The sequence below is a fragment of the Carassius carassius genome, chromosome 4 (assembly GCF_963082965.1).
Source record: "Carassius carassius chromosome 4, fCarCar2.1, whole genome shotgun sequence".
NCBI lineage: Eukaryota > Metazoa > Chordata > Actinopteri > Cypriniformes > Cyprinidae > Carassius > Carassius carassius.
The window spans coordinates 1,322,832-1,350,076 of record NC_081758.1 but is presented as its reverse complement, the minus strand read 5'-3'; the positions used below and the strand labels follow the sequence as shown (position 1 = coordinate 1,350,076).

At 40.7% G+C, this 27,245-nt stretch overlaps 2 protein-coding genes across 4 annotated transcripts; both read left to right on the top strand.

Moving 5' to 3' along the window:
* Positions 1–10,649: 10,649 nt before the first annotated feature.
* On the top strand, positions 10,650–17,448 carry si:dkey-251i10.3 (uncharacterized protein LOC553498 homolog). Of its 3 annotated transcripts, none has more exons than XM_059544447.1 (15): positions 10,650–10,889; positions 11,055–11,142; positions 11,901–11,971; positions 12,329–12,393; positions 12,474–12,622; positions 12,938–13,093; positions 13,361–13,480; positions 14,196–14,290; positions 14,373–14,496; positions 14,593–14,670; positions 14,765–15,098; positions 15,190–15,596; positions 16,216–16,400; positions 16,573–16,672; positions 16,947–17,448. In XM_059544447.1, the coding sequence occupies exons 2-15, from the start codon at positions 11,080–11,082 to the stop codon at positions 17,256–17,258; spliced, it is 2,259 nt and encodes a 752-aa protein (XP_059400430.1). In that variant the 5' UTR covers positions 10,650–10,889; positions 11,055–11,079; the 3' UTR covers positions 17,259–17,448. The 3 variants fall into 3 exon arrangements, with proteins under 3 accessions (XP_059400430.1, XP_059400423.1, XP_059400416.1); XM_059544440.1 differs by having other exon boundaries at positions 10,650–10,916; positions 11,000–11,142; XM_059544433.1 differs by having other exon boundaries at positions 10,651–10,916.
* A 1,546-nt stretch (positions 17,449–18,994) lies between these two features.
* On the top strand, positions 18,995–21,656 carry LOC132129097 (putative defense protein 3). Its single transcript, XM_059540547.1, has 5 exons — positions 18,995–19,755; positions 20,146–20,258; positions 20,549–20,658; positions 20,845–20,903; positions 21,516–21,656. Exons 1-5 carry the CDS (start codon positions 19,563–19,565, stop codon positions 21,626–21,628), a joined length of 588 nt encoding a protein of 195 aa, XP_059396530.1. The 5' UTR covers positions 18,995–19,562; the 3' UTR covers positions 21,629–21,656.
* The last annotated feature ends 5,589 nt before the right edge of the window (positions 21,657–27,245 follow it).

The following is a 27,245-nucleotide window of genomic DNA, read 5'->3' as shown; positions in this document are numbered from 1 at the left end:
AAAAATACTAATATTTCTCATACCTTAATCATATCTGTCACACAGTCTGGATTTATGAAGGGAAGAAATATTTCAAACAATATTAGGCTGGTATTAGACCTTTTAGATCATTCAGATTTGGTAAATGAGGAAGCTCTTATTTTGTTTTTAGATTTTTGTAAAGCTTTCGATACAGTAGAGCACAATTTCATGTATCAAGCTCTTAATCATTTTGGTTTTGGCCAATTTTTATTAGTAGCCGAAACTTTGAATCTTTACACTCTGTATTGCTCCCAAATCAAAGGTATTGAGATAGGAGACTTCAATTTAACTATTAGTCAACTTGCTGATGACACTTGTTTATTTTTGAAAAACAAAGATCAGGTCCCTGTTATTCTGGAGGCACTCAAATTGTTCTCTGATGCCTCAGGTCTATCTGTGAATCAGTCTAAGAGTGAGATTATGGCTGTACACCAAATAGAAGACTCAAGTATATCTGGAATACAGGTTAAACAATTAGTTAGATACTTGGGTATTGTAATTAGTAAATCAGATAGAGAGAGACTAACAGAGAATTTTTCGCAAAGATTACAAAAAACAAATATCTTTAACTGTTGGCTCCAAAGAAATGTATCTATTCAAGGTCGTGTATTGATTTCAAAGGCTGAAGGGATCTCCAGAATTGTATATCCAGCATTATCTCTTTATGTAGATTTTAAAACCTGTGCCGCAGTTGATAAAATCTTATTTAAATTTATTTGGAGAGGCAAAACAGAATATATTAAAAGGAAAACCATAATCAGAAGTGTATCAGAAGGAGGACTAAATGCTTTAGACTTTGACACTATCAATAATATATTTAAAATTAATTGGATTAAACACTGTCTTTGTTAAAGTAACCTTCCATGGTTTTTTATTCCCAATTTAATCTTCAAAGAAAGTGGTGGTCTTAATTTTCTACTTGCTTGTGATTTTAAATGTAATAAACTCCCGATTAAGTTGTCCAACTTTCACAAACAAGCTTTGAATGCATGGAAATTAGTTTACAAACACAATTTCTCTCCCCATTCCTGTGTTATTTGGAATAACCATATTATTCAAAAACAAACCATTTTTTGGAACGATTGGTTTAACAAAGGTTTAATTTTTGTTACAGATTTGATAAATCAATTAGGTGACATATATAATTATAATGAATTTGTTAATTATCTTGCGACGAATGTATCTTCTAAAGAATATTTGAAACTCATTCATTGTATCTCCCCGAAACTACTTTATCTTGTAAAAAAAGAAAAGATGTATAATCCTGTAATTGGTTCTCTTCCTAGTCTGACTGTTGGGGGCCTTTCCATTACAGAAAAAAAATTTAATAATATATATATCAGAAGAATTTTAATCAAAGAAAAAAGTTCTTCACCTAAGGCAATGGTGAAGTGGAAACAGGATTACCACTCCCTTGTTTTTAAGAATTTGTGGTCCGATATAAATAAATATGTAATTCCTAATAAAGTCAAAGAAACTCACTTTAAAATAATAAACAGATACTATCCATGTAATGACTTTATTAGTAAGTTTAAAGAAGGGTTTTCGCCATTATGCAGTTTCTGTAAAGAAGAAGATGAAACAATTGTACATTTATTTTTCAGATGTAATTACACTAAATTATTTTGGTCCCAAGTTTCTTGGTTTCTTTTTGAGCTATTTTATAAGTTTGTTACAATAACTGATGTAATGGTCTTGTTTATGGATTGTGATGCTGGTTTATTGGAAATGGATAATATAATTAAACTTCTTAGTAGGAAAATATCATATACATAAAGCAAAATGTATATCGACTGTACCAAATGGTAGACTATTTTCCACTGATCTGAAGATTTTTTTATGACTCTCTAACTTCAATACAGAACAATCGAAAAGCTCTAAAGACATCTAAACTGTTGAAAAGGATACTTAATGTATTAGAAACATGATTGATATGTGATATAGGATGCAACATTGTGATCTTATTGTTTTACGGATTCAAATGTCTCTGTATTCCCCTTTTCTGTTATCTCAAAAAAAAAAAAAGAAGGGTCAGATGTGTTCTGCGAGGTCCTGCAATACTGGCAAAATGAGGTAAGAAAATCGCTATTATCTTTTGAAAATAGTAAAGTATAACCAGAGTTTACAAATGGGTAGCTTAAAGGACATGTAACCTGCAGATAAATAAATACCCGTGTGTGTATTTTGCATTGCTTTATCACAGATGATCAAGTTAGATGCTCACCTAATGTGTTTCTGGTAAGTTATGTGTTAATGTCTGTCTTTTAGAGATTTTTCCACATTTTCATGATATGAATCCCATGCATTAAGTGTGTTATATATGTTTTTATTTTAATAAGGGTTTCAAAGTGTTTTCTGAAACATATAAGTGCAAATATCGGTACAATTTTAATGAATTGAAAAATGAATGAGGATTGTTTAAAGCAGTGGTTCTCAGTGTCAGACCCTCTCTAGTGGTTACGCATGTGAATCACTAAATTAAATATTAATGATAATACATTTTCATTCAATCTTTGAGTAAGATTTTTTTTTGTACATTTAAGTACAGTTAATGTACAGTTAAGTTATGTAACTTTTGTTATAACGCATTTCAATTTAAACTTTAAGTTTTCATTTCCCTGTACGTAAGCACAATGTAGTGTTAATGTTCAAACTGTATTTACCATGGTAAAGTGTCTGACAACAATTAATATTCTTATAAGAATAAAACTGCCTCATTTTTTAACTGTAGAGCTGTAGCTGAATAGTTTGGCCTACTACGCTGCTGAAATTTAATGTTGGTCATTATGGTGGAACTTAATATTTAATAACAAATATTTTCTGAAGTGGTACTTGGTATAAAAAGTTTGAGAACCACTGGTTTAAAGGAATGGTAGAAAATTAAATCCTGCTTTTTAAGAACTTTTCAGTAAACAATTTCTTCTTTCCAAGGATCAAGGATCCAGCTTATTACAGAAACATTGGTAAGAAATTGTTCATCTGCTACATTGCACTGTCACTTCTGCTAGAGATGCTTTGACCTTTTGTGATAGGTTTTGATTGTACTTAGTTTAATAAAAATCTACTGAATTCGATTTTACTTGTTTTACTATACTGTATTGCTGGTGTTGTGATTAAAACAGTGTAACTGGGGGCTCTAAAAACACTGCTTGTGAATAATTTGTGAATTGTAAACTTTCATCTGAATACATTAAGTGTAGAAGTTTGCGCTCTGCAAGTGAACGACACCTTGTGGTGCTATCCTAAAGAAGTTCACAATCACTCTCACGATCTTCTCCTGGACTGTGTCCAGCTGCTGGAATCACCTCCCAATCTCAATCAAGTCTTTATTCATTTTCAAGAAACATCTAAAGACCCATCTTTTTCGCCAGCACTTAACCAGCTAATACTAGCACTTTTCCTTCTTTTCTTGTCTTTCATATAAAAAAAAAAAACTGCTATGTGTTCTGTACTAGACTAACTGAGACTTGTCATGGCACTTGTGTACTGTTGTTGTTCTCTTGTTGACCTGACTGCTTCTATTGTTCTCATTTGTAAGTAGCTTTGGATAAAAGCGTCTGTTAAATTATTAAATGTAAATGTTTATACAGGACGTTACAGAAAGTGCACAAGTGGGAGAGAGTGGAGGGGACGGCGTCAGAATGGACCTAGCGCTGGGACTCTTTCAAGGATCAGCCGAAGCACAACCACACTGTATGCACGAGGCTGTTGGTTCTAACATTTTAGAGTCCCCTTTGGTAGAAATCTCGTATCAGTCATAAACGTACAAGGTTTCTCTTGCAAGTGCCGCAAAAAATATGCATTTTTATGCCAAATTATTTTACAAAAACCTTTAAATTATTGTATTATTGTATTTGGATTGTTCTACTACATGTTTTTAACAATGCATACTCTGCAAAAATAAAGTTTAGGATTATTTTCATCTGTTTTATACAGTATGTTTCCAAAATAAAACTGCTGTTATACAATTTTGGGCATGTGATAGTTTATTGAAGTGGATTGTAAAGCCATTGCTGCCAGTAATTTGATTTTTAGCCTTTATCCTGTACTGTTGATTGTAACGAATACACCTTCATAATCATCGGGAAGAAAGAGGCGGGAACCGGCAGACAATCAATTCAAACTTTAATAATAAAAATAAAGACAAAACAGCGCGTCAGCCCCTCATGGCCAACTGCCGCGCACAAATAAAAACCAAACACAACTAAAAACCCAGGCCTAGTCCTCTCTCGTCCGTCACTGTCATCGCTCCGGTTTTATATCCCTCCATCTCCTCCGTGGGACTGGAGACCGGTATGTTGAGCAGGTGTCGCTCATTTTCTATCACTCCACCGGCCTCGCTCCTGTTCCCACGTCTCTCGGCCCCGCCCCACTCGTCACATTGATCTAAATGCAAACTAGGATCTAATTGAACATACAAGTGTGTATTTATACATGGTGCCAGGTACGACGGTGAAACAACATCGTCTTATCAACGTGTATTAACTTTTCAAAATCAACACCTCATTCAGCGTTAATCCAAGGTCGGCAGAACGACCGTAATTCACCCGTGATGAAGGTAAGACGGTGAAACCGCGTCGCGATTTCAACAGTGAATCAACGTAGTGATTTCAAACGTGCATCAACGTAGTGATTTCAACCGTGTATCAACGTCTTGATTTCAACGTTAATCCAATTTGCAAAATCGAAAAGGTAATTCAATGTTGATTCAACCATGTTACCTGATGTTGTTTCAACGTTGAAATGCCGGCTGGGTATCATGCTGCAACAAGAGGTGATGGTCGTGGATGAATTGTACAACAATGGGCCTCAGGATCTCATCACGGTATCTCTGTGCATTCAAAATGCCATCAATAAAATGCACCTGTGTTCGTTGTCCATAACATATGCCTGCTCATGCCATAACCCCACCGCCACTCGATCTACAACGTTAACATCAGCAAACCGCTCACCCACACACGATGCCATACACACTTTCTGCCATCTGCCCTGTACAGTGAAAACCGGGATTAATCCATGAAGAGAACACCTCTCTAAAGTGCCATCGAATGTGAGCATTTGCCCACTCAAGTCGGTTACGATGACGGACTGCAATCAGGTCGACTCGAAACCAATGTAACACTAATGAGCGGATGGTATTCAGCCATCTGTTCCATATTAATGAATCCTGACTCTCTAACACATTCCTGCCTCAAAGACCAGATCTTGAGTAAACAAGGATCACAGGTCAATTTAGCTCAAAGGGAATCATTTAAGATTTTAAAGGGAATTTGAACAGAATCACTGTTTCACGGCTGATCACTGAGACGCCCTGCGATTCACTGACGTTTAACATCAAATCTGCGCTGGATATTAATATCCAAAGTATAGTGAAAACACTATCAATTAGCACAGTAACAAGATCGGCAGTTTAAGGTATTACCTTGTTGTGGAGGCGGAGGCGTGGTTTAGTGAAGCCTGCAGTGGGAAAACCCGGAAGTGTTGATAGTTTATTGTTGCCGGTGTGAGAGACACCGTTGTGTTAGTTTATTTCCTTAATACAATCGTCAGCAGTCAAGCCGACCCCTCGTCCTCTTCCTTTCCATCCTTGAACCTTTGTACACTTTCTACCCGGGAAGGAAGCAGGACCGCCACCGCCGCCATGCAACACCCATCCTCCACGCCACTCGCAGACATCATCATGTCCCCTGCGGTCCTGCATCGCGAACAACACCAGGCCCTGCTGAACTTGACGACCGACCAGGAAAGGCGGTTCCAGGCCATCGTACAAGCCCAGCAGGAGGAGCGCGAGAGGTTCCGGAGCAGGATCGACCGGTAGGTTCGCAACCGAGGCCACCGGGCCGCCCACGGTCCCGGTGCATCTGCCGATGCACAAGATGGGACCCCAGGACGATCCGGAAGCATTCCTGGAGCTCTTCCAGAAGTCAGCGGAAGCGTGCAGGTGGCCCCGCGAACAGTGTCCGGTGCGCCTCATCCCCCTGCTCTCGGGCAAGGCCCAGGTGGCCGCGCAACAGGTCCCGGTGGGGAACCTCCTGGTCTTCGACGACCTGAAGAGGGCCATCATCCAGTGGGTCGGCCGGATCCCCGAGCAACATTGCCAGCGCTTCCGGTCCCTGGACTTGGGGGAAGCCGGTCGGCCCTTCGCGATGCCCCAACAGCTCTGGGACTCCTGCCGCAAGTGGCTACTGGCCGAGGGAAGTGACGTGGAGCACGTCATCGACCTGGTGGTGCTGGGGCAGTTCATCGCTCGGCTGCCAAAGAAGACTGCCGAGTGGGTCCAGTACCACCGTCCCACGTCGCTGGACTCGGCCATCCACCTGGCGGAGGACCACATGGTGGCGTGCCCAGGGGTCGGCGAACCCCTACCGTCTGCCTCTCTCTCTTCTTCTTTCCCCCCCTCCTTCTCTCTCTCACCCTGTCCCTCTCCCTAGGTCCAGGGATCCCACGCGGGTTCAAGAGCCCTGCCCAGGGGGGCAGTATTGATGGACGCTGGAGGGGACAGCGCTTCGGTTTCTCCGCTCTCTCCACGCCAATCATTCAACCCACTCCCTGTCACTGGGGCGGGGGGAAGGTCTGGGCTGGCCTGTTGGCGTTGCGGGGATCCGGACCATTTCGTGGACTGATGTCCAATGATGGAGGTGGGGACAATGATCCGGGTCCCGGACGTCCCGCAGGTCACCCCCGGTCAGGCCGGCCAATACCAAATACCTGTGAGTATCAAGGGGGGTATTTATCCAGCCTTGGTGGATTCAGGATGTAACCAAACCTCGATCCATCAAAGCCTGATGCAATCGGGGGCATTGGATACCAGCCCAATTTCGGGGTCAAAAGCATAGTGTTAAGGTGGGCGTTAGTCCGCACCTCCGGCATCTGATAATTTTGGGTACGAATTGGCCTGCTTTCACGGCTCTATTGGGGTCTCTGTGCGCAGATGCCTCTTGGGGAAATAAGGCCCGGAACGGGAGCGCGCGGGTGCAAGTGGGAGAAACTGAGCCGGGACCGCCGGGCCCTGCTCCAGGGGAACCGCGTGAGGTCAAGAGATGGGGTCTCTCGGAGCGTGATGACTTTCCTCTGGAGCAGTCTCGGGATGAAACATTGAAACATTGAAACAACGGCCAGCTTCTCCAGCCTACCCAAGCGCTCTCCTATCCGTATTTTGCCATTTTAAAAGATCGGTTGTATCAAATGACCCAAGACGCTCGGACAAAAGAAGATACAACCCAATTGTTAGTTCCAAGGAGCCGCAGGGAAATGCTTTTCCAAGTGGCTCTTTCTAATCCAATGGCGGGCCACCTGGGACAGGCTGCCACACTAAATCGCCTCATGACCCGTTTTTTTTGACCGGGCATTCACGAGAATGTGAGCAGGTGGTGCGTGTCTTGTCCTGAATGCCAGTTAGTAAACCCACCGGCCACCCCAAAAGCGCCATTGCGCCCCCTCCCATTAATGCAGGCCCCCTTCGAAAGAATTGGTATGGACCTCATTGGGCCATTAGAGCGATCCGCAAGGGGACATCATTTTGCATTAGTCATAGTCGATTATGCAACACGATATCCTGAAGCAGTGGCCCTCCGCAACATTTCGGCTAAGAGTGTTGCGGACGCACTGTTTCGTTTAATCTTCTGGGTGGGGGTTCCAAAAGAAATCCTCACCGATCAAGGCACGGCGTTTATGTCTTGTACGTTACGCGAACTTTAAGAAATATTTGGCCATTAAATCGATTCGGACCAGCGTCTATCACCCACAAACTGACGGCCTGGGCGAACGCTTTAATCGCACGCTTAAGTCAATGATTCATAAATTTGCGTAGGAAGACGCCAAAAATTGGGATAAGTGGTTAGAACCCTTGTTGTTCGCAGTGCGAGAGGTCCGCAAGCCTCCACGGGGTTTTCCCCCTTCGAGCTTCTCTACGGACGGCAGCCCCGGGGGGTGCTGGATGTCCTGAGAGAAACTTGGGAGGAGGGACCGTCTCAAAGCAAAAATGAAATTCAGTATGTTCTGGACTTGAGAACAAAAGGTGAGGGAGTGAGTGGAAGCTGGTGGAGCTGCTCAGGGAGGAGAGACAGTGGAGAGAAGAGCACAGGAGATCAATGAGAGAATAAAGGGAATGTTTTAAAGGGGTTAAAGGGGTCATATGATGCGATTTTTTTCTTTCTCTTAGAAGTGTTACAAGTTGATTGTACATAGATAAGATCCCTGAGTTGTAAAGACTAAAGTCTTAAAACCAGAGATATTCTTTATCAGAGTTAAGACTCTGCCACACCACCCTAAAACGGTTCCTTCAAACATGCCCCCACATGTCTACATCACAATGTGTGAACATTTGCGTAATGGTGCCCAAATGTTCACGCAAAGAGAAATGTTCACGTGGTTTCAGTAACACAGTTAGTGTTGAAGCAGTCATGTCAGGGAGAGGCTGTGTGTATCTAGGAGAAAGCAAAAGCACTTTATTTGGTCTTCAGAAAGTAGATGCATTTAGGAATCTTTAATATTATAACAACAGAACAGCAACACATTTTATGGACGACCGTTTAGTGAACCTAGGAGAGGAGATAATTCTGACTTTGCTACGACAATCTTGCACTTTTGAATCAGCTACTGTAAGTATGTTTTCTTATTAGTTTAAGTATTTGCTATTGACTGTTCAAATGCAGAGTTTTGCGCATTGTGTGTGTGTGTCTGTGTGTGTGTGTGTGTGTGTGTGTGTGTGTGTGTGTGTGAGAGAGAGAGAGAGAGAGAGAGAGAGAGAAGAGATAGAGAAAGAGAGACGGTTACATCACAGTGAAGTCAACTGTCTTAACCGTCCGTGGCGTGTGTACTGCAAACACATAAGAGCTTCATCACTGTGTCCGTTTACTGTTTTCAGTAACTTTTTTTAAATGTTGCATTGTCAGTGAAACAACCTAATTTCTGTAGTTTATTTTATTTTATAAGCCTGAGTACTTTCTGTAATTTTTTTTTATTTGCATATTCACATGTGTAAATAAAAGAGTAGTAAGCTTGGGTTTAACATCAGAAAAACCCTGAGCCCTGCCATGTGTTCTGGGGTCTTCAGGAGGTCAATCTCTTGGTGAATGGCCAGCAGCTCCTCAGAGACTCTGAGGATAATGTGGTGGACAGTGGAATGAGGCACATGTCAAACACTCTGGAGACCACTCTGTATGATGTACCACTAGCAGACAGAAGAGAAACACCAGGGTCTGGATTGTGGCACCCATCACTGTTGATGTTCACTTCTCAGAAGATCCAGCAGCACTGTCAGGGCCTCGCTGCTCAGCCCACAACCTTAAACACCTGTCCAGCACTGGCACATTCAGCTTTATCCTGCAGTACAGGGGTCTGGTCTGATTACGGGGAAAGAAAGAAAAGAGAAATTGTTTAGAGCTATTACAATGTTATTAGTAAAATAAATATTGAGGTACTTTAGTAAACTACTTTTAGTATCTACTAATACCACATTGGGGAAAACCTACTCATATTTAAAACCTTAGCTAAAGGGAAAGTTCACCCAAAATTGGAAATTCCAAACCTGGAATAACTTAAGGGTGAGTAAATAATTACTGTGACAGCTAACAACTGTGACAGCTGCCACTGAACACTGAGCTGTAAAATGCTTTATTTTTTTTATTCACAGTTTTATTTTTGCTAACCTGTCTACATATGATCACCATGGTCAAGACAATAAACTATATAAAATCGCACCTTTGTAAGATATCATTCAGCATTTAAACTGCTATGTGTGTGTGTGTGTGTGTGTGTGTGTATATTTTGTTATTTTTCATATGTATCATTACATTATTCAAGTAAGCTCCAAGCCATTCCAAAGCAAATTCCTGCCTTCCAAATTACCGCTGGAACTGATTGCGGTTTCTGCATGACTTCTGAGTTGAGACTTGCAGAATGGCCATAGCGTGCAGAACAGAAGTGGCTTGTCAATTGTAAGGCATGTAACCCCTTGCCATGAGGGATCAGGACAACTTGCATGCCCTGGATAAGAGACTACGTTTTGTAGACATAAATGCACCACAATCACTCTCTCCACCTAAAGATGTTCTCTGAGTATCCCTTCTCCACACTGCCATCGAGAATGATAAGAAAGAAGGAAGACCTGGTGTATCGTGTCCTGGTGGGAAATCTAGTAAAATCGTCTATCTTGTGGTGAGGGCTCAGCCGAATCTTCAGGGTCAGATGGCTCTACCCCAGCATCAGCAGCGGCAATCGACAGTTCATCTTCATTTTGAGCCCTGAATGAGAAACGGAGTTCACCCTGAGGCCCGGTTTCAAACCCGTCCAGAAACTCGAGGACATGTGTGAGTGGAGGAATGGAAGGTCTACTGGGATTTACCTTTTACCTTTTACCTGTTTTAACAGTTCACCTTATACATTAGGACAATACATAGCCTACACTACCCACACAAAAACTGTTAAATGTGCACCTCTCTCATAATAAAACATATGAAGAAAAGTGAAAGTGAAATGTTTAGAGTTTCACACAATTATGTATATAATGCAGTCGGTGCAGATGGTGGCGTAGTGCACTTTTATCTAGTTAATCTGGTTAAAGAAGAAGAGACTGGAGTTTCCGCTCACTCCAGCACAGGAGGGGGCGCTCTGCGCTGAGCGGGTGTTGTGTGCAACACACAGAAGAATCATTAGAGGTTGTGTTTATACAGTCTATTTGGAGACGCACAGAGAGAAATTGAGCTCGCCGCCTGATATTCTGTCTTTTAGCAGTTCTGATATCATGCTGGGCTTTTAAATCGACGGGTATATTACCGGTGGAAACCTCTGATTTCCTCAATCACATCAGAGAGTGAAATAAGCAGCTTTCTCAGTTCTCCCGGACACGAGGTGAAACACGTGGTTAGGTCAGGCGTTCTTCACAAGACATTAAGGTCTGCTCCGTGTCTTCTCTCCTCTTGTTATGCATCGTGTGTGTTTTTTAAATGAACAATAGGGTTATTTTCTGATGTTCTAGTTACCAGCACCGACCTAAAACTTCTTAATGTGATTCCTGTGTGTGTTCCTCACAGTCAGTGAAGGTGTAAAGCTGAGCTCATGGCTGCTGATGAAGAGGAGCTGTCCATCAATGATCAGGCCATCAGTGCCAGTGAAGATGAGGTGAGGAAGATGTCAGTCTTACTCTCTTTAGATGAGGATGTTAGGAGCAGTGCGCTTCAGAAAGCCGTTGTTTCCTTGTTCCTATGTACGTTTATTTATCTAGCTTATACTTTATCTTAAATTGTACCTGTCCCAGTGTAATTATACATTTTAATCCTGAGCAATATAAATTAACGTCCTGATTTGGGGTTAGTTGCATGTAGTTGTTGAGCTATACCATGTACATGTAACGAGGACAGTGTCTAGTGCTAGTTATTAACTGATTTAATTAAATCTAAATTAACTGATTAGTAGAGTATTTTATGAACTGAGCTGTCTGTGTCCAATATGCAACTCAATTTCCAACTTCAGGAATGTTTTCACCACCCCTGATCTACAGCAGTCAACATTAAAGGAGTAGTTCACCACAGTTAAAACACTTGGACAACAGGACATTCTGTGAGGAAATATAGCACCAAATTTCATCAATTTCTGATGATCTGGGCTTGCAGCAAATTCTGTGACTAACAGACGAGGAGCTGTAATACTGAAGTAGTCCACAAGAGGATGATACGTCACTTTACATCTAATCTTACTCCTTCAGATTCATCAAACCCTAAATAATCTAGAGAAGGAGCTAGACGACTAAAGACTTGGCAGTAAAAACTCATATCTGGACAGATGACTGGCAGTTGTGTCACCTAGTTGTTCACATGAGCCGTATATATATATAGATATATAGATATTTTATATTGCTTTCTTTTTTCATTTAAATGCAGGAGGGCAGTGATGATGAGCGAAAACACAAGAAGCTGCTGGAAGCCATCAGTTCAATGGGTGGAAGAAAGAGGTGCGAGATGTTTGAGATTGATCTTTTTAGTGCTGGTCCACCTGCATGAAGAAAAATTTGACTGACAACTGCAGTGTTTGGAAGATGAAATAAGTACTTCTGTTTAAACCATGGTCATAATAACCATCATTTTTATTTGTAGAGTCAGGTTTTGCACTGAAAGCACCAATGACAGCTGGCAAGTTAACATGCACAATTGAATAATGCTCTCTTTCTGCCAAACATTTTCAGTTGTCATAATTTTGATGCATCCCAATTTTTTAGTGTCATGCAAAATAAAAAGCTCTAAAATGGAGTAAATTAATAAAATGTTGTCCAAATCTGCATTTTTAATCAATTGATGCTTGTATATCCAAGGAAAAAGCAGAATGAGCGCTCTGAAGCAAGCGTGCAGGTCTCCGAGTACTTCGTTAATGCCGAGGGTAAATGCAGAGTTTTTCCCAGCATGTCCTTGACTGAGATGGAGCATCAGTCGCAGGTTTCATCTGTTCTATTTCTACAGGTACAGGAGACAAAGTCAACCTCTCTGACCTCCTGGGAACTGTGGAGAAGACCTCAGGAGCCTCCAACAAGACCAAGAAACAGCTGAGGAACCTGCAGAGCAGTAAAGGGACTTTGGAGCTGCCTCTCAACAAGCAGCAAACAGAGAAGGTGAACGCTGAACTCTCACTTCAGTTACTCGCTCTGCAATGAACCTGGGGCTTGTCTCCTGTCCAAAAACTTGCCATTTCAGTTGCAGAGTCCATATAAAGTTGCACTCACACAGTTTTAATGTGACTAAGTACTCTTCTGAAAAGTCTCTGACACACTTGAGGGTTTTAGCAAAGTCAGCCAAGAGATCCTTAACATCTATTTATCATGGCATTAAAAAGCAAATAAACACAGTTTATGTCTCAAAGTGGCGTGGGCTTTGAGATCAAATCAGGAAAGGATTTAGTCTTGTTTTTCTCTCTGTTCTGTCCACAGATTCAGAGAGGTATAGCATATGAGAAGACCACCACAGAGGTGTCGTGCTGGAAGAACATCATACTGCAGAACCAGAAGGCCGAACAAATGGTGTTTCCTCTGAACCAGGAGTCCTCCGCACCTAGACGTGTGGAGCAGGTGGTGGCTGGATGGAAGGTGCGCGCTTCTGCGGCACGATTTGATTCGAAATTGAATTTCCCTAGCCTTTAGTTTAAATGCAGACACTTATGTTAGCCTACCTAACAATGTCACTTCTTTGTTTTGTCTAATTCATTGATTAAATGTTTCAGTGATGCAGAGAATTACTATTTACTGAAACGATGTCCTCAAACGAGATTCTCTCTCTCATACACACACACACACACACAGAGAAGTACTGTACCTTTAAGAACTATAACTCCATGTGTGTGTTTTCTCTGACAGGTTCAAACTCCTCTCGAACAAGAGATTTTCCGACTCTTGCACGGGAACAGCCAGCCTGTCAATGACCCTGTTTTGACTCCTGTAGAGGAGCAGTCGCTTAAAGCCATGAGCTTGGAGGAGGTATGACTTTCCTAAAGCCTCTGTTCTATCGCCGTAGAGGTTTACAGATGCTTTTGTGACATTAAGTTATTAATGGTTAGAGAGCGATGTCGCTACATGGGTTTAGTGAGTCACTTTCTCTTGTTCACGTATAGGACGCATGCTCAAGGTGCAGAAACAAGCAACAAATGCATTAATTTACTAGCTAACCCTGTTTAGCTCCAGCCGTGATCAAACACACCAGCAGCTAATCAAGGTGTTGAGGATTTTTTAATTGGTGGATGTTGTTGGAACTGAGTTCTGCAACCAGGTAGTCCTCCAGGAGTGTGGTACCCTTAAATACAGGGTTCCCTTTAAAGCCTTAAATATCTCAAATGGCACAATGAAAATTCAAGAGGTATTCGATTGGGGGGTGATTATGGATTAATGTGTGGATTAAGTATGCAATAATTTATAATAAAAGATTTGAAGGCTAAAATGTTATGTCTATTACTTTTAAGTCTTTTTGTTTTGTAAAAAGTTTCTAAGTAAATCTGAAATCCACATTTTAGGGCAAGTGTAGCAGCTGATACATTTACTGTTGTGATGTGTGTGTGTGTGTGTGTGTGTGTGCTTCCAAATGATTGATTATGATTGGTCACCGAGCAGCACATTCTTTATTCTATCTTTGTTATTAGTTCTCATTTACCATCAGTGTATATATGATCGCTTTGTGACCATTAGTTTTGTGTGGCAGGCTAAGATTCGTCGCGCTGAGCTTCAAAAGGCAAGAGCGCTGCAGTCGTACTACGAGGCAAAAGCCAAAAGAACCAAGAAAATCAAGAGCAAAAAGTGAGTTGCATCAGCTAAACATGTCTAACAACTTTTTGTTAGCCTTTCTTTTATCTCGAGTGCAAAAATGCATCTTTCTCAGGTTCCACAAGGTTCAGAATAAAGCCAAGCGTAAGGATTTCCTGAAGCAGTTTGATGAGATGGTAAAGACGAATCCTGAAGGAGCTCTGGAAGAGCTAAAAAAGATGGAGCTGTCCAGGATGGAGGTGCGTGCTGAACTCTTAAAGAAAGACTTAAAGAAAGATTCTGAATGACTGAGAATTATTTGGGCGTAAATATATTTTCCCTCACTTTCTCTGCAGGAGAGGATGTCTCTGAAGCATCAGAACAGTGGCAAGTGGGCAAAATCAAAGGCCATCATGGCCAAATATGATGATTCGGTGAGAGTGGTTGATCACGGAACGAGGCTGGAAATGTTCTTTGTCATCAGTTTTATTATCTTAACACATCTGGGTGTCTCCCCATGCTCTTCAGGCACGCAAAGCAATGCAGGAGCAGCTGCAGATGAATAAAGATCTTACCCAGAAGATCGTGGTGCCCTCTGATGACGAACACGAGAGTGTCGAGGAAGAGTTGGAGACGGTTCCTGACTTCATGAACGACCCTGAGCCAGTCATTGACCCGGTCAACCCCTGGATGAGAGGCCAGCTTACACACGAAGAGCCCGAGGTCAGCTGTGTCCCATCTGAGGATGTGCAGGCCGCAGGAGAGGAGAACGAGGAGGAGGAGGAACTCATCGGAGCGTTTGAGAGGAAGAGGAAGCTGAGGCAAGCTGATGAAGAGGACTTGATTCCTGCAGAAGAAGAGCGTAAGAGAGCAGGCTGAAAGAAAACACCACACCACACAAGAAAGTGTGTGGTGATCCTCATCCAAACTCGTTTCTGCTCTTCTTTTTACAGAACCAGCGAGCGAGGTGGTTGAGGCTTCTGACGAAGAGGAGGATGATGATGATGATGAAGACGAGGAAGAGGACGTTTCTGAGTTCAACACCCTGTTCAGGCTCATGAGGAGTGAGAAGACGCTTGAGTGTTCAAACCAGACACGAGAAGGGTTGAACACAGAAGATGAGGAGGGACTTCTGAACGAAGGACAGATTCGCGTCAGGAATATAGAAGACCTGGAGGTTTTAGACGAGGTTGTCGACGGCCGACCCGTTGAGGAGCCGTCAGGAACACCGAGCGCTGCGGCGGAGGCCACTTCTGAGGCGCCTCTTAAAAAGAGAAGGGAAATCAGCCTCAAAGAAGTCCTCACCAAAGAAGCCAAAGCCGTCAAAGTACCCTTTTTGCCCACAGTGGTTGATGAGGAAGTGAGTTGAAGTTTAAATGTAACCAATAGACCTCAGTGAGGGAAACACCACAGCTGCTCCCAAAATCACATGCTCTTTTAAATCGGTTCTTCTTTTGAATAAGTGATCACTTCACGTCCAGGTCTTCCCTCTGTTAGCTTTGACATTTAGGGCCATATTTTAACGATCTAAGCACATGGTCTGAAGGGCACTTTAGAGCCACAACGGTCTGTGCACCCGGTACGTGGTCTAAAATGCTCGTCCCTGTTCTCTTTAATGAGTCATGGCCGTGTTTGGGACGTAATGTGCCATAAACCAATCAGATACTCCTATCTCATTCCCTTTAAAAGCCAGCTGCTTCTGCTCGGACCATCTGTGGTGCACCATAACAATCTGTTACATTGTAAACCTGTTTAATTTGTAATATTTGGCATGTTTGTGTGCTGCTGTGTTTGTGTAATAAGCAGAGTGTATTATAGGTGCATATTACTAATGCACTCTTTAAATAAGATTAAAAAAAACACTGCATCATTGACTTTAGAGGAAGTTTCATTTGCTCAATGGCACAGTCTATTACGTTTTTGAGTTGTGTATGCTGCATTTTCCTCTATTTAAAATGTTTCCCTATTTTTTTTTTTAGGAGCGTGATGAACAGATCTCCATCATCAAGGAGGCGTTTGCCGGGGATGATGTGATTTCTGATTTCATAAAGGACAAAAGCAAACAGGAAGCGTCCGGGAGGCCAGAAGTGGTGGACCTGACTCTGCCGGGCTGGGGAGAATGGGGAGGAGTCGGGCTCAAACCCTCGCGCTGGAAACGCAAGAGGTGATGCTAGCATTTAGCAAAATGCTAACATTTTTCTTTCTCCCGTACTAGCTTAAAGTTCTGTTTAGTCATTCTTTATTGAAATGGTATAAAGAAGATGAGTATGTCTATTTTTCTTTCTCCTAACACTGTAACGGTAACACTCTAGCACTATTGGTTCATTTGTCTGCAGATTTAGGATACAGATGGCCCCACCTCCTCCACGACAAGACCAGAAACTGCCGGATGTCATCATATCAGAGAAAAGAAACTCATCGGTGGCTTCTCATCAGGTAACAGATCGTCTGATGGCGCTCAACAGAAGCAGACTTCTGTGAAATAGAGTACGAGAATCTCCTTCACTCATGAACGCATTGAATTCCTGATTTTGGGACGAGATGCTAAACAAAATAGAAACCAAGCAAACGGGAAGTTTGTTGAAGCAGCTAAATTGGTGTATTTTTGAGGGAAACAAGTGACAGAAGTTGCATTCAAATGCCCTCTCATAACCTGAAAAGAAAGCCCGACGCTGCATCGCTCTAATTATTATTCCTGTTTGTTTCATAGGTCAGTCATCTGCCGTTCCCTTTTCAAAACACTGCACAGTTTGAGTCCACCATCCGGACTCCCATCGGGCCGACGTGGAACACACAGAGTGTTGTGAAGAGTATGACGAAACCCAAAGTTATCACTCAAATGGGTGCAATCATTGAGCCTATGGTCAAAGAGGACTACATAAAGCACAAGAGCACAGCTCCAGGGGGTAAAGGACCAGCGATCATGCTGGGGGGAAACAGACGGGCGAGAGAGGGCACAAAGCAGTCTTCAGAAAAGCGTCGAGGAAGAAGATCCCAGAAGAGGAAAAAGTCACAGGCGTGAAAGATCGTGTGGCTTCAGTCACTGCATAAATTGATTTGATTTGTGAGGTGAAGTGTTTTAAGAGGATTTCTCTCTAATAAATTACCAAATGAACTTTTTGTAAAATGTCCTCGTACATTTATTTGTATACTTAACTGTTTTATGAGTAATAGATGAGTTTGCCTTCTTAAATGAAGAGTAGTTACCACCTTGTTTTTCTGTCCAGCTGCCTTAAAAAAATAAATTTTTAAATCTGTTTTGTTGCAAACCCTAATGAGTAGTATTTTATTGTCTCCCTGATATTTGTATTATTGTCTGAGCAGTTAAACCAAATATTGCAAGAACAGGAGAAGGATTAATAGATAAATACAGAACTCCTGAAAGCTGCTTTGATTGAGATCCTATAATATGGCAGTAGTGGCAATATAATTATTACAGGTCCTTCTCAAAAAATTAGCATATTGTGATAAAGTTCATTATTTTCCATAATGTAATGATGAAAATTAAACTTTAATATATTTTAGATTCATTGCACACCAACTGAAATATTTCAGGTCTTTTATTGTTTTAATACAGATGATTTTGGCATACAGCTCATGAAAACCCAAAATGCCTGTCTCAAAAAATGAGCATATCATGAAAAGGTTCTCTAAACGAGCTATTAACCTAATCATCTGAATCAACTAATTAACTCTAAACACCTGCAAAAGATTCCTGAGGCTTTTAAAAACTCCCAGCCTGGTTCATTACTCAAAACCACAATCATGGGTAAGACTGCTGACCTGAAGGCCATCATTGACACCCTCAAGCGAGAGGGTAAGACACAGAAAGAAATTTCTGAACGAACAGGCTGTTCCCAGAGTGCTGTATCAAGGCACCTCTGTGGGAAGTCTGTGGGAAGGAAAAAGTGTGGCAAAAAACGCTGCACAACGAGAAGAGGTGACCGGACCCTGAGGAAGATTGTGGAGAAGGACCGATTCCAGACCTTGGGGGACCTGTGGAAGCAGTGGACTGAGTCTGGAGTAGAAACATCCAGAGCCACCGTGCACAAATGGGCTACAGAGAAGCAGCACTGGACTGTTGCTCAGTGGTACAAGTACTTTTTTCGGATGAAAGCAAATTTTGCATGTCTGGAGGAAATCAAGGTGCCAGAGTCTGGAGGAAGACTGGGGAGAAGGAAATGCTGAAAAGCTTTATGGCGATGAAGATTTCATTTTTCAGCACGACCTGGCACCTGCTCACAGTGCCAAAACCACTGGTAAATGGTTTACTGACCATGGTATTACTGTGCTCAATTGGCCTGCCAACTCTCCTGACCTGAACCCCATAGAGAATCTGTGGGATATTGTGAAGAGAAAGTTGAGAGACGCAAGACCCAACACTCTGGATGAGCTTAAGGCCGCTATCGAAGCATCCTGGGCCTCCATAACACCTCAGCAGTGCCACAGGCTAATTGCCTCCATGCCACGCCGCATTGAAGCAGTCATTTCTGCAAAAGGATTCCCCACCAAGTATTGAGTGCATAACTGAACATAATTATTTGAAAGTTGCCTTTTTTTGTATTAAAAACACTTTTCTTTTATTGGTCGGATGAAATATGCTAATTTTTTGAGATAGGAATTTTGGGTTTTCATGAGCTGTACGATATGATATTGTTAATCTAGATACTGAAAAGACTAACCATACATTAACCATAAGATCAACCACCTCCAGGTCTTCACCTTTCCTGTAAAACATGCTGCAAGTGTACATTTGTTAAGGTTTAAATGATGATAAATTGATCAACATGAAGAAAACAAGTATAGCATCAATATTACTGTCTTGATGGAAAGTCCACTGTAGGTTTGTGTACATTTTCTGATTACAAATGCCTTTAACATAAGTTTCAGCGTTTAATATTTTATAAATGTTATTGCACAAAGTAAAAAGACTGTTTCTCAAGCACCTGCTCTTATATGTCGGCATCCAAACATTAAAACAGTGGAACAGTGCATAAGTAGGGCAAAGGAAATGTACATTTTCCATGCTCTGCTCATCTACTTCCCGACAGAGGACGTCTTTGTTTCTTTGTCCAGATTAATGACAGATTCCTGGAACTGAAGGTTTTTTTCTCTCTCTCTCTCGTTGAAAACCATCTCACCTGACACCATGTGAATATTTTATGCAGGGGAGTGGCAGTGTAGCGCGTTGCCATGAATTTCCCATTTTTTATACAATTGTGACTCAGTAAATGCAACTTTCAAAAGTCGTTTGTCCACTGCTAGATCTGGGAATGTGTGTATAAGTTTTGTATGTTTGCATACGAGCTGGCCTGTTTCGGGAATCATGGATGCTGTGTTTTTGGGGATTGTTATACTACAAGTTTTTACATCTGTTCTGTCCTTTGATAACGGGGCCCCAGCTTCAGCTTGTGTGCATATGATGCCGGAGCACAAAGGGGTAAAGCCACAGCCGAACCCTGCTCCATACACCATCCAGCCGAGCAACACGACTTTCCAGACCGGAAAACCCATCACAGGTAGGGGATAAAGCCGGTCTGGATGGGGTAGTTTCACAAGAGACTTTTAGTAAATTACTTCATGAAATTCTACATTCTTTTTTATTTATTTTTTTCAAGATATGCATGTCTGAATCCAAAGCTCTTACGTAATTCATAATTGCATTCCAAGGAAGTGTAATAATATGGAAAATCTCCTCAATTAAGAAATACAAACACATTGTTCATAAATCTATCTTTTATATTTACCTTGTTTTTAAATGCATCTTAGACACTTAGAATGCATTTATACTTTAACTGCATTTATAACAATAATTTAGCTATTTAATTTAATGTATGTATATCACAAGTGGCTAAAATGAAGATAATAGCATCACTGGTTGTAATGTTTGTCCATCTGTTGTTTGTCAGTTGTAATCAAAGGTCCAGACTATAAGGGTGTGCTCCTTGAGGCTCGCTCTGGATCCAACTCCGAAGCAATAGGAACCTGGCAGACCCCTCCAAATAACACAAAGTTCTTAGTGGTGAGACTTTGGACTGTATAGAGTCAAATATCATGCTTCTATTTTACTGCAATATTTATATCTGAAATAATCAGATCAGATATGATTTAATTATGCAGAAGCTCTTTTTATAATGTAGAAACATTACACCTCTTACAACAATTTACCATTGTGATTAAAGCTTCGATGCACCATAGTTCCTACTACAGTTAACACTACTGTCACTCGTCTTATATGTAGAGGAATCATGGAAACTGTGATGCATATAGTGAATTCTTAGTCACTGAGGGTCATACACTTGTGTTCTCTAGTGTTCAGGAAAACAGCAAGGTGCCATCACTCATGCAAACACCGGCATAAAAAACAACTCCACCGTCTACACCTGGATTCCACCAGATACAGCGCAAAACATTGTCTTCATGTAAGAGTGAACAAAAACCATCTCAGATGAATACCGCATGACTGTACTAATGATGTAAGATGTAGGTTTGTGCAAAATTATGTCATTTGTACGCTAAGACTGTTGTTCATTATAGATAAGAAGTTATTTCTCCCAATAATCCAGAGAAATTATTAACACTTCAATATTTGTCCTCTTCATCCTTAGAGCGACCATAGCACAGGACCGCACTGTGTTCTGGGTAAAAGTGATGTCGTCCGCTTCAAGTGAGTAAATATGGAAATCTGGAATCCCTTTTGTTTTTTGTACAATGTGATTCTGGACTACAAAAAAACAGTTATGTGTATTTTATTTTATTTTTTAATTGAGATGTATACATCATCTGAAAGCTGAATAAAGCATCTCTTCATTGATGTCTGGTTTGTTAGGAACACAATATTTGTCTGAGATACAACTATTATAAATCTGGAATCTGAGGGAGCAGAAAAATCTAAATATTGAGAAAATCATCTTTAAAGTTGTTCAGATGAAGTTCTTAGCAATGCATATTACTTGAGTAATACTTAAGTTTTGATATAATTACGGTAGAAAATTTACAAAATATCTTCATGGAACATGATCTTAACTTGATATCCCAATGATTTTTGGCAAAAAAAATATTGAGGAATTTGAACCCATACAATGTATTTTTGCCTATTGCTACAAATATACCCCAGAGACTTAGGACTGTTTTTGTGCTCCAGGGTCACACACACACACACACACACACACATATATATATATTAAAATGATGTGAAATTGTAATGACATTCTTACAAATAAGGAAACGTCCATGCACCATTGATTAAATAATTAGACTTTTGTCTCTTAATTATCAGGTGGAGGAGGAGGAACATCACTTGATGTACATCATAGTGCTGAAAGGATTGTCACACTTCTCCTGATGCTTTCTGTTGTTCTGCTGGCAAATGTTCAATTCCTGCTTGCTTAAGAATGGTCCAGACTGATTGAATTATACTAGGTCAGTTACTGCGCATAAAATATTTAAACAGCATTAAACATTTAGGCACTCAATTTTATTTGCCTGACTCATGTTTAGCAGATACTTACATGGAAATTTAAACAAAAATAACGTCAATAAATATAATCCACCATAATGTTCTTGTATGTATGTTTTTTTTTTTTGTATATACATTATCTCCTATAAATTCAAATTTTGTTAGGCTACTCTGGTGAACATTATCCTGCCGATTACACAACGATTTACCAAGTGAATAAATAAGTGATTTATATGGAAACAACTTAAATTTAAGAATGAAGACACATGAGAGCATATGAAAATAAACTAGACACAAGGACTGTTTGGGACACAGTCACACAGGCAATATTTTTGCAGCTTCTTTGCCAAGTTTACCAAGACCCATTGGGTGATTATTATTATTATTATTATTATTATTATTGTTATTCTCAGGACCAGTTCTCACTATTAACTATATATAAACTATGACTTCAGTAAACTCCTAATTTGCTGCTTATTAATAGTTAGTTAAGGTAGTTGTTAAATTTAGGTATGTTTAAAAAGTAAGGGATCTAGAATATGGTCATGCAGAAAAAGACATGAATATGTGCTTTATAAGTACTAATAAACAGCCAATATGCTAGTAATATGCAGGCTAATAAGCAACTAATTAATAGTGAGAATTGGTCCTTAAAATAAATTCTTATTCAATGCAGAAAAATAAATTAATTACTTAAATGCTGCATTACCATAATGTGCTGTCTAATCTGAAAAACTGCTTACTACAAAGTTAATACTGCCTACTATTTTTTCAAAGCATGTGAAACCTTTCAAACAATAATATGCTACATTATTTCCACAACATTACTATGTTGCATATTTAATTCAGTAGATTCTCTCAAAAGTATTAGCACAAAAACTTAAAGGCTTTCTTCATTTCTGATGAAATACAGAGCAATGTTTGATAGCGACAACCGGTAATAAAACGTAACACACCACGGAAAACTGTTTACAATTATGTTTGTTGTTTTTCAATGATAATGATAATGTATTGGACTGTTCTTATATAACAAATCAGCCCCAATTACAATGAAGGGGGGGGGGGTGTACTGACAGAAATCAAAGATTTGTGTTTGAAATAAAATGTAGTTACATTTTAGTTTAGGTTTGGAAGTAAAATTGACAAAAACATCATTATAGTATAAATACATCTTAGCTTCTTGTATTCTAAATCAAATAAAGCCTGCAGCTCTAATTACTTCCAGTTCATTTAATGCACATGGTCCAGCCAAGCACATTGTGGTTTACGGTAATAAGTACCAGTGATAAGTCAAGGAAGAGAAGAAACATTAAAAATGAATACATTATCTTTTAAAGGCAGGGTAGGTAAAAAAATGTATAAAAAACTTTTTTTCCAAATTTGTTTAAACTTTATTTATATATCAATACATAATTAAAATGTAAGTACTCTGAAAAAGAAAAGTATAAAAATCGAGTGTCTGTAGACCTCTCACGACTGTTTTAAAGACAGCTCATTATTTCCATTCACTCCACCCCCTCCCTTCTGGGCTCCTTCCAAAGCCTCTACTACGGCTCGCTAAGTAATGTTATGTTAGCTATATTACGCAGCTACGTGTGCTAATGACACATGCTTCATGAAAAAATAAACAAAAAAACATGTATGATCAAAATACAAAAAGAAAGATTTACCTGCCCAGCCGAAATAAAGCCATCAAGGAGTCACTTTTCAGCCCCTTGAGTTCCCTCAGTTCTCGCCATCGCTGGAAAGCCACGCCGATATAAACTCGCGTTTTATTTCTTTATTTCATTGCCTTTTCTTGTACTGTTTCTGTCTTCCTTTTTTTGCCTGGTTTGCCTTCACTATCTGCATAGGCTGGTACTGTGAATTTTGCTTGCTGTTTCTCTGCCATTGTTTTGGTATTCCTAGGATCCGTGCCTGTTGAATTCCTCAAATCAAACGTGCACGCGCAAGTGGGCAGGTCATGTGTGGCAAAAGGGTGGTTGCCATGGTTGCGAGAGAGTGACAGTTGCCTAAGCCAATCCTATGTTTCGTCCCGAAATGGAAATAATGAGCTGTGTTTAATACAGATTAAACGGTCTAGAGTCACTCGATTTTTATACTCTTTTTATCAGAGTACTTACATTTTAATTATGCATTGATATATATAGAAAGTTTAAACAAATTTGGAAGAAAGTTGTTTATACATTTACTACCTACCCTGCCTTTAAATAACTTATGTATTAACAACATATGTACTTATGTACAACACTAGTCAGGCTTCATCAGTCAACAGTCTCCTCAAACAGCGCATCCTTGTGGCACCGAGGACACAGAAGAGCACACACAGCACAGTGATGACAGAGGAGACCGTTGACAAAGGAATCATTGAATAAAGTTGTTATTTTTGTTTTCTTCACTTACAAAAAGTGTTCCCGTCACTTCATATAACCCAGATTGCACATCTGATGGCAGATGAAGTATTCTGACGACTACTTTTCTTACCTTTTTTTTCGGACCGTGACACTGTTATTTACTTGGCAGTCTATGGGACAGTCTCAAGCCTCCCGGTTCTCATCCAAAATATCTTAAATTGGGTTCCAAAGACGAACAGAGCTTTTACAGGTTTGGAACAACATGGGGGTAAGTGATTAATGACCTAAAATTTTCATTTTAGGGTGGAGTATCCCTTTAAAACATAGTTTATTTGTTTTTCTTCAAAAAGTGAATTCTAAAAAAGTATTCAAATGATCTTCTTGAGCTCATCGTACAGAACCAGGACGAAGGCTCCACCCATGCCTCTAGCACATTGGACCTAGTACCCCTGAAGAACACCTTGCCAAAATCATCACATGCAATCTTCCTCCAGCAGTCGATGCTGCCACTGTACACTATGTCAGCAAAAATAAATAAAAAAAGGCCATCCAAGATGATAAAAACAGCTGATAAAAACTTCACAATAATCCACAAGTATTCCACAGCACTGTAGTCCAGCAGTTAATAAGTGAAAAACTATGTTTTTGTAAGGCATTTCTTAAGGCATCTTAACTTAGGGGAAGTCGTGGCCTAATGGTTAGAGAGTCGGACTCCCAATCGAAAGGTTGTGAGTTCGAGTCCCGGGCTGGCAGGAATTGTGGGTGGGGGGAGTGCATGTACAGTTCTCTCTCCACCCTCAATACCACGACTTAGGTGCCCTTGAGCAAGGCATTGAACCCCCAACTGCTCCCCGGGCGCCGCAGCATAAATGGCTGCCCACTGCTCCGGGTGTGTGCTCACAGTGTGTGTGTGTGTGTTCACTGCTCTGTGTGTGCACTTTGGATGGGTTAAATGCAGAGCACAAATTCTGAGTATGGGTTACCTACCATACTTGGCTGAATATCACTTCACTTTCACTTTTTCACTTTCAACTTTAAAATGTTGCTTCTGGCCAAAATCCATAAACCATAATAACCATTATAGTGAAAAAGTCCATCCCCTGTCCATCCTCTCAAATCGAAATCCACCAAAAATTTGTTTAGAACGGACTATTTTCGCTGGTGCAGGAATGTGCAGTGCCCATCTGGAAACAGCAGTAATTCCCCCTCTGTGAGGTCAACTATAAAAGAGTGAAGAGATGCAGATATTGATCCATTGAAATGCACTGGTTTCAGTTTGTAGACACTGGACATCAAGCTGGGCCAGAGGTGGATCTGGCAGGCTTTAGTATGCACTGAATAAGTATCCCAAGGGTAAGAAGAAAGGCATAAAGACTTACATTAGCATAGATTATATTAATTTAATTTAAAGCAGAGTCACCATCCTTTTCTCCACTCCAGCTCAAGGACTGATAATCAAAAAAGAAAAAATGTTTAGTATGTTTTTAAAGCCATTTGGTTCATGAAGAGGACACAGGAAGTGTTCTTATAAACCATGTTTATGTTGTATTACCCATGTCATTATACATCTCATAAACCATGTATTCAAGTACACACATATAATTGTCTGGTCTGGTGGACCTTAATGCACAAGACTGGATGCACTCCTCTACACTTTCCTTGGGGTCTCCATTGTTGATCTCTAGCAATGTATGTCCTTTGTTGTTAACATGCAAGACATGTTTTTCTCCCTCAGACTTTTTCCTGCAAGACAAACACAAGTCACTCTCAAGGTACTGTAAGTGTTTTCATTGACCACTGGGTCCTTTATACCATAGAAAGAGGTTAAAGAATTCAGTTCAAAACTCATCCACCTTGCTTCAATAGCATGCTTCCACTGTGGTGAGTTAGGGCAGAGTGCACTGTTAGAACAGGAACTGCAGTTCCTTTGGGAAAAAGTACTGGAACTGGAGTCTGGATTCTACAGCTGTTATTTTTTGGTTTCCAGATAGTTGTGTCTGATTCAAGATCTGTGTTGTCTGAACCATACTTTGAGGAAATACAGGTTCAAGATGTTCAATATTATTGTATCACAAATTAAGCCACAAGATTGGTTTGTTACAATAGATCTACAGAATGCACATCTTTAATATATAAATCCTGCAAGAACACAGGAAATTGCTTAGGTTTGCTTTCAGGGGCAAAGCATACCACTGTTCTTCACTTTAGTCTAGCCTTGTCACCTCACACCTTCACAAATAACATGGATGCTGCCCTGGCTCAGCTGTGACTCTGTGGCATTCATGTTCTAAATTACATTGTCAAATGGCCTCCTTCAGACAATTTTAATCTTTTTTATGCAGGTACCATTTTAAGGTCTTGTGGTGAAGATGACTTGCTGAAGTTCAAACCGAGCATCAGAATGGGGAAGAGAGGGGATTTAAGTGACTTTGAACGTGGAGTGGTTGTTGGTGCCAGACGAGCTGGTCTGAGTTTTTCAAAAACTGCTGATTTACTGGAATTTTCATGCACAACTATCCCTAGGGTTTACAGAGAATAGTCTGAAAAAGATATCCAGTGAGAGGCAGTTGTGTGGACAAAAATTTTATCATTAGAAATCGTAAAAGTAGTGATGATAGAAACAAAGCTTTCTGAAATTGTAAATCAATTGAACCAACTGCTTCACAAAATTATTAATTATTCGAAGGGTTGGAAGCACTACACAAAATGCTCAAAACACTAACGGTAACTCTGATCAATTGCCATGAAAAATGACAGGAGCAACAGAGTGGATCATCGTCCCAGAGACATGCCTAACCAGGTGCGTGAGCCGAAAAACACCGTGTATTACTGTAGGATTCCTAGTGGAGATTGAGGGAATGCTCCCTCTCCCACCACTGAGGGTGAGCTGAAAGAAGAAGAAGATTTCATAGACTTAGTTGGGGAGGTTATACTGTCTATGCTTGTTCCGTCCAGCTCTCCTGCCTCTCCTGTGCTCCATGTGACTCTCATGCTCCCACCCAGCCTTGTTCTCCTGTCTCCTCTCTTAAAACCAGCCACTTCCTTAGCCCTGTCTCTGCTGGTTCCTGTCAGTCCCTCAGCTTACCCTCAGTCAGCACCATCCAGGCACTCTGATCCGCCTCTGGCCTTCCAGTCTCTAGCTCTCCCCGGGCATGAGGATCCCTTGTTTCCACCTCTAGCCTCCAAGGCCCGAATT

Bases quoted from the DNA above. Each gene is read 5' to 3' on its own strand.
- si:dkey-251i10.3 (XM_059544447.1), top strand. From the start codon at position 11,080: ATGGCTGCTGATGAAGAGGAGCTGTCCATCAATGATCAGGCCATCAGT. The intron at 12,394-12,473 runs GTAAATGCAGAG...CTATTTCTACAG, and splicing joins GTACTTCGTTAATGCCGAGG to GTACAGGAGACAAAGTCAAC. The intron at 12,623-12,937 runs GTGAACGCTGAA...TTCTGTCCACAG, and splicing joins ACAAGCAGCAAACAGAGAAG to ATTCAGAGAGGTATAGCATA.
- LOC132129097 (XM_059540547.1), top strand. From the start codon at position 19,563: ATGGATGCTGTGTTTTTGGGGATTGTTATACTACAAGTTTTTACATCT. The intron at 20,659-20,844 runs GTAAGAGTGAAC...CTTCATCCTTAG, and splicing joins GCGCAAAACATTGTCTTCAT to AGCGACCATAGCACAGGACC. The intron at 20,904-21,515 runs GTGAGTAAATAT...CTTAATTATCAG, and splicing joins AGTGATGTCGTCCGCTTCAA to GTGGAGGAGGAGGAACATCA.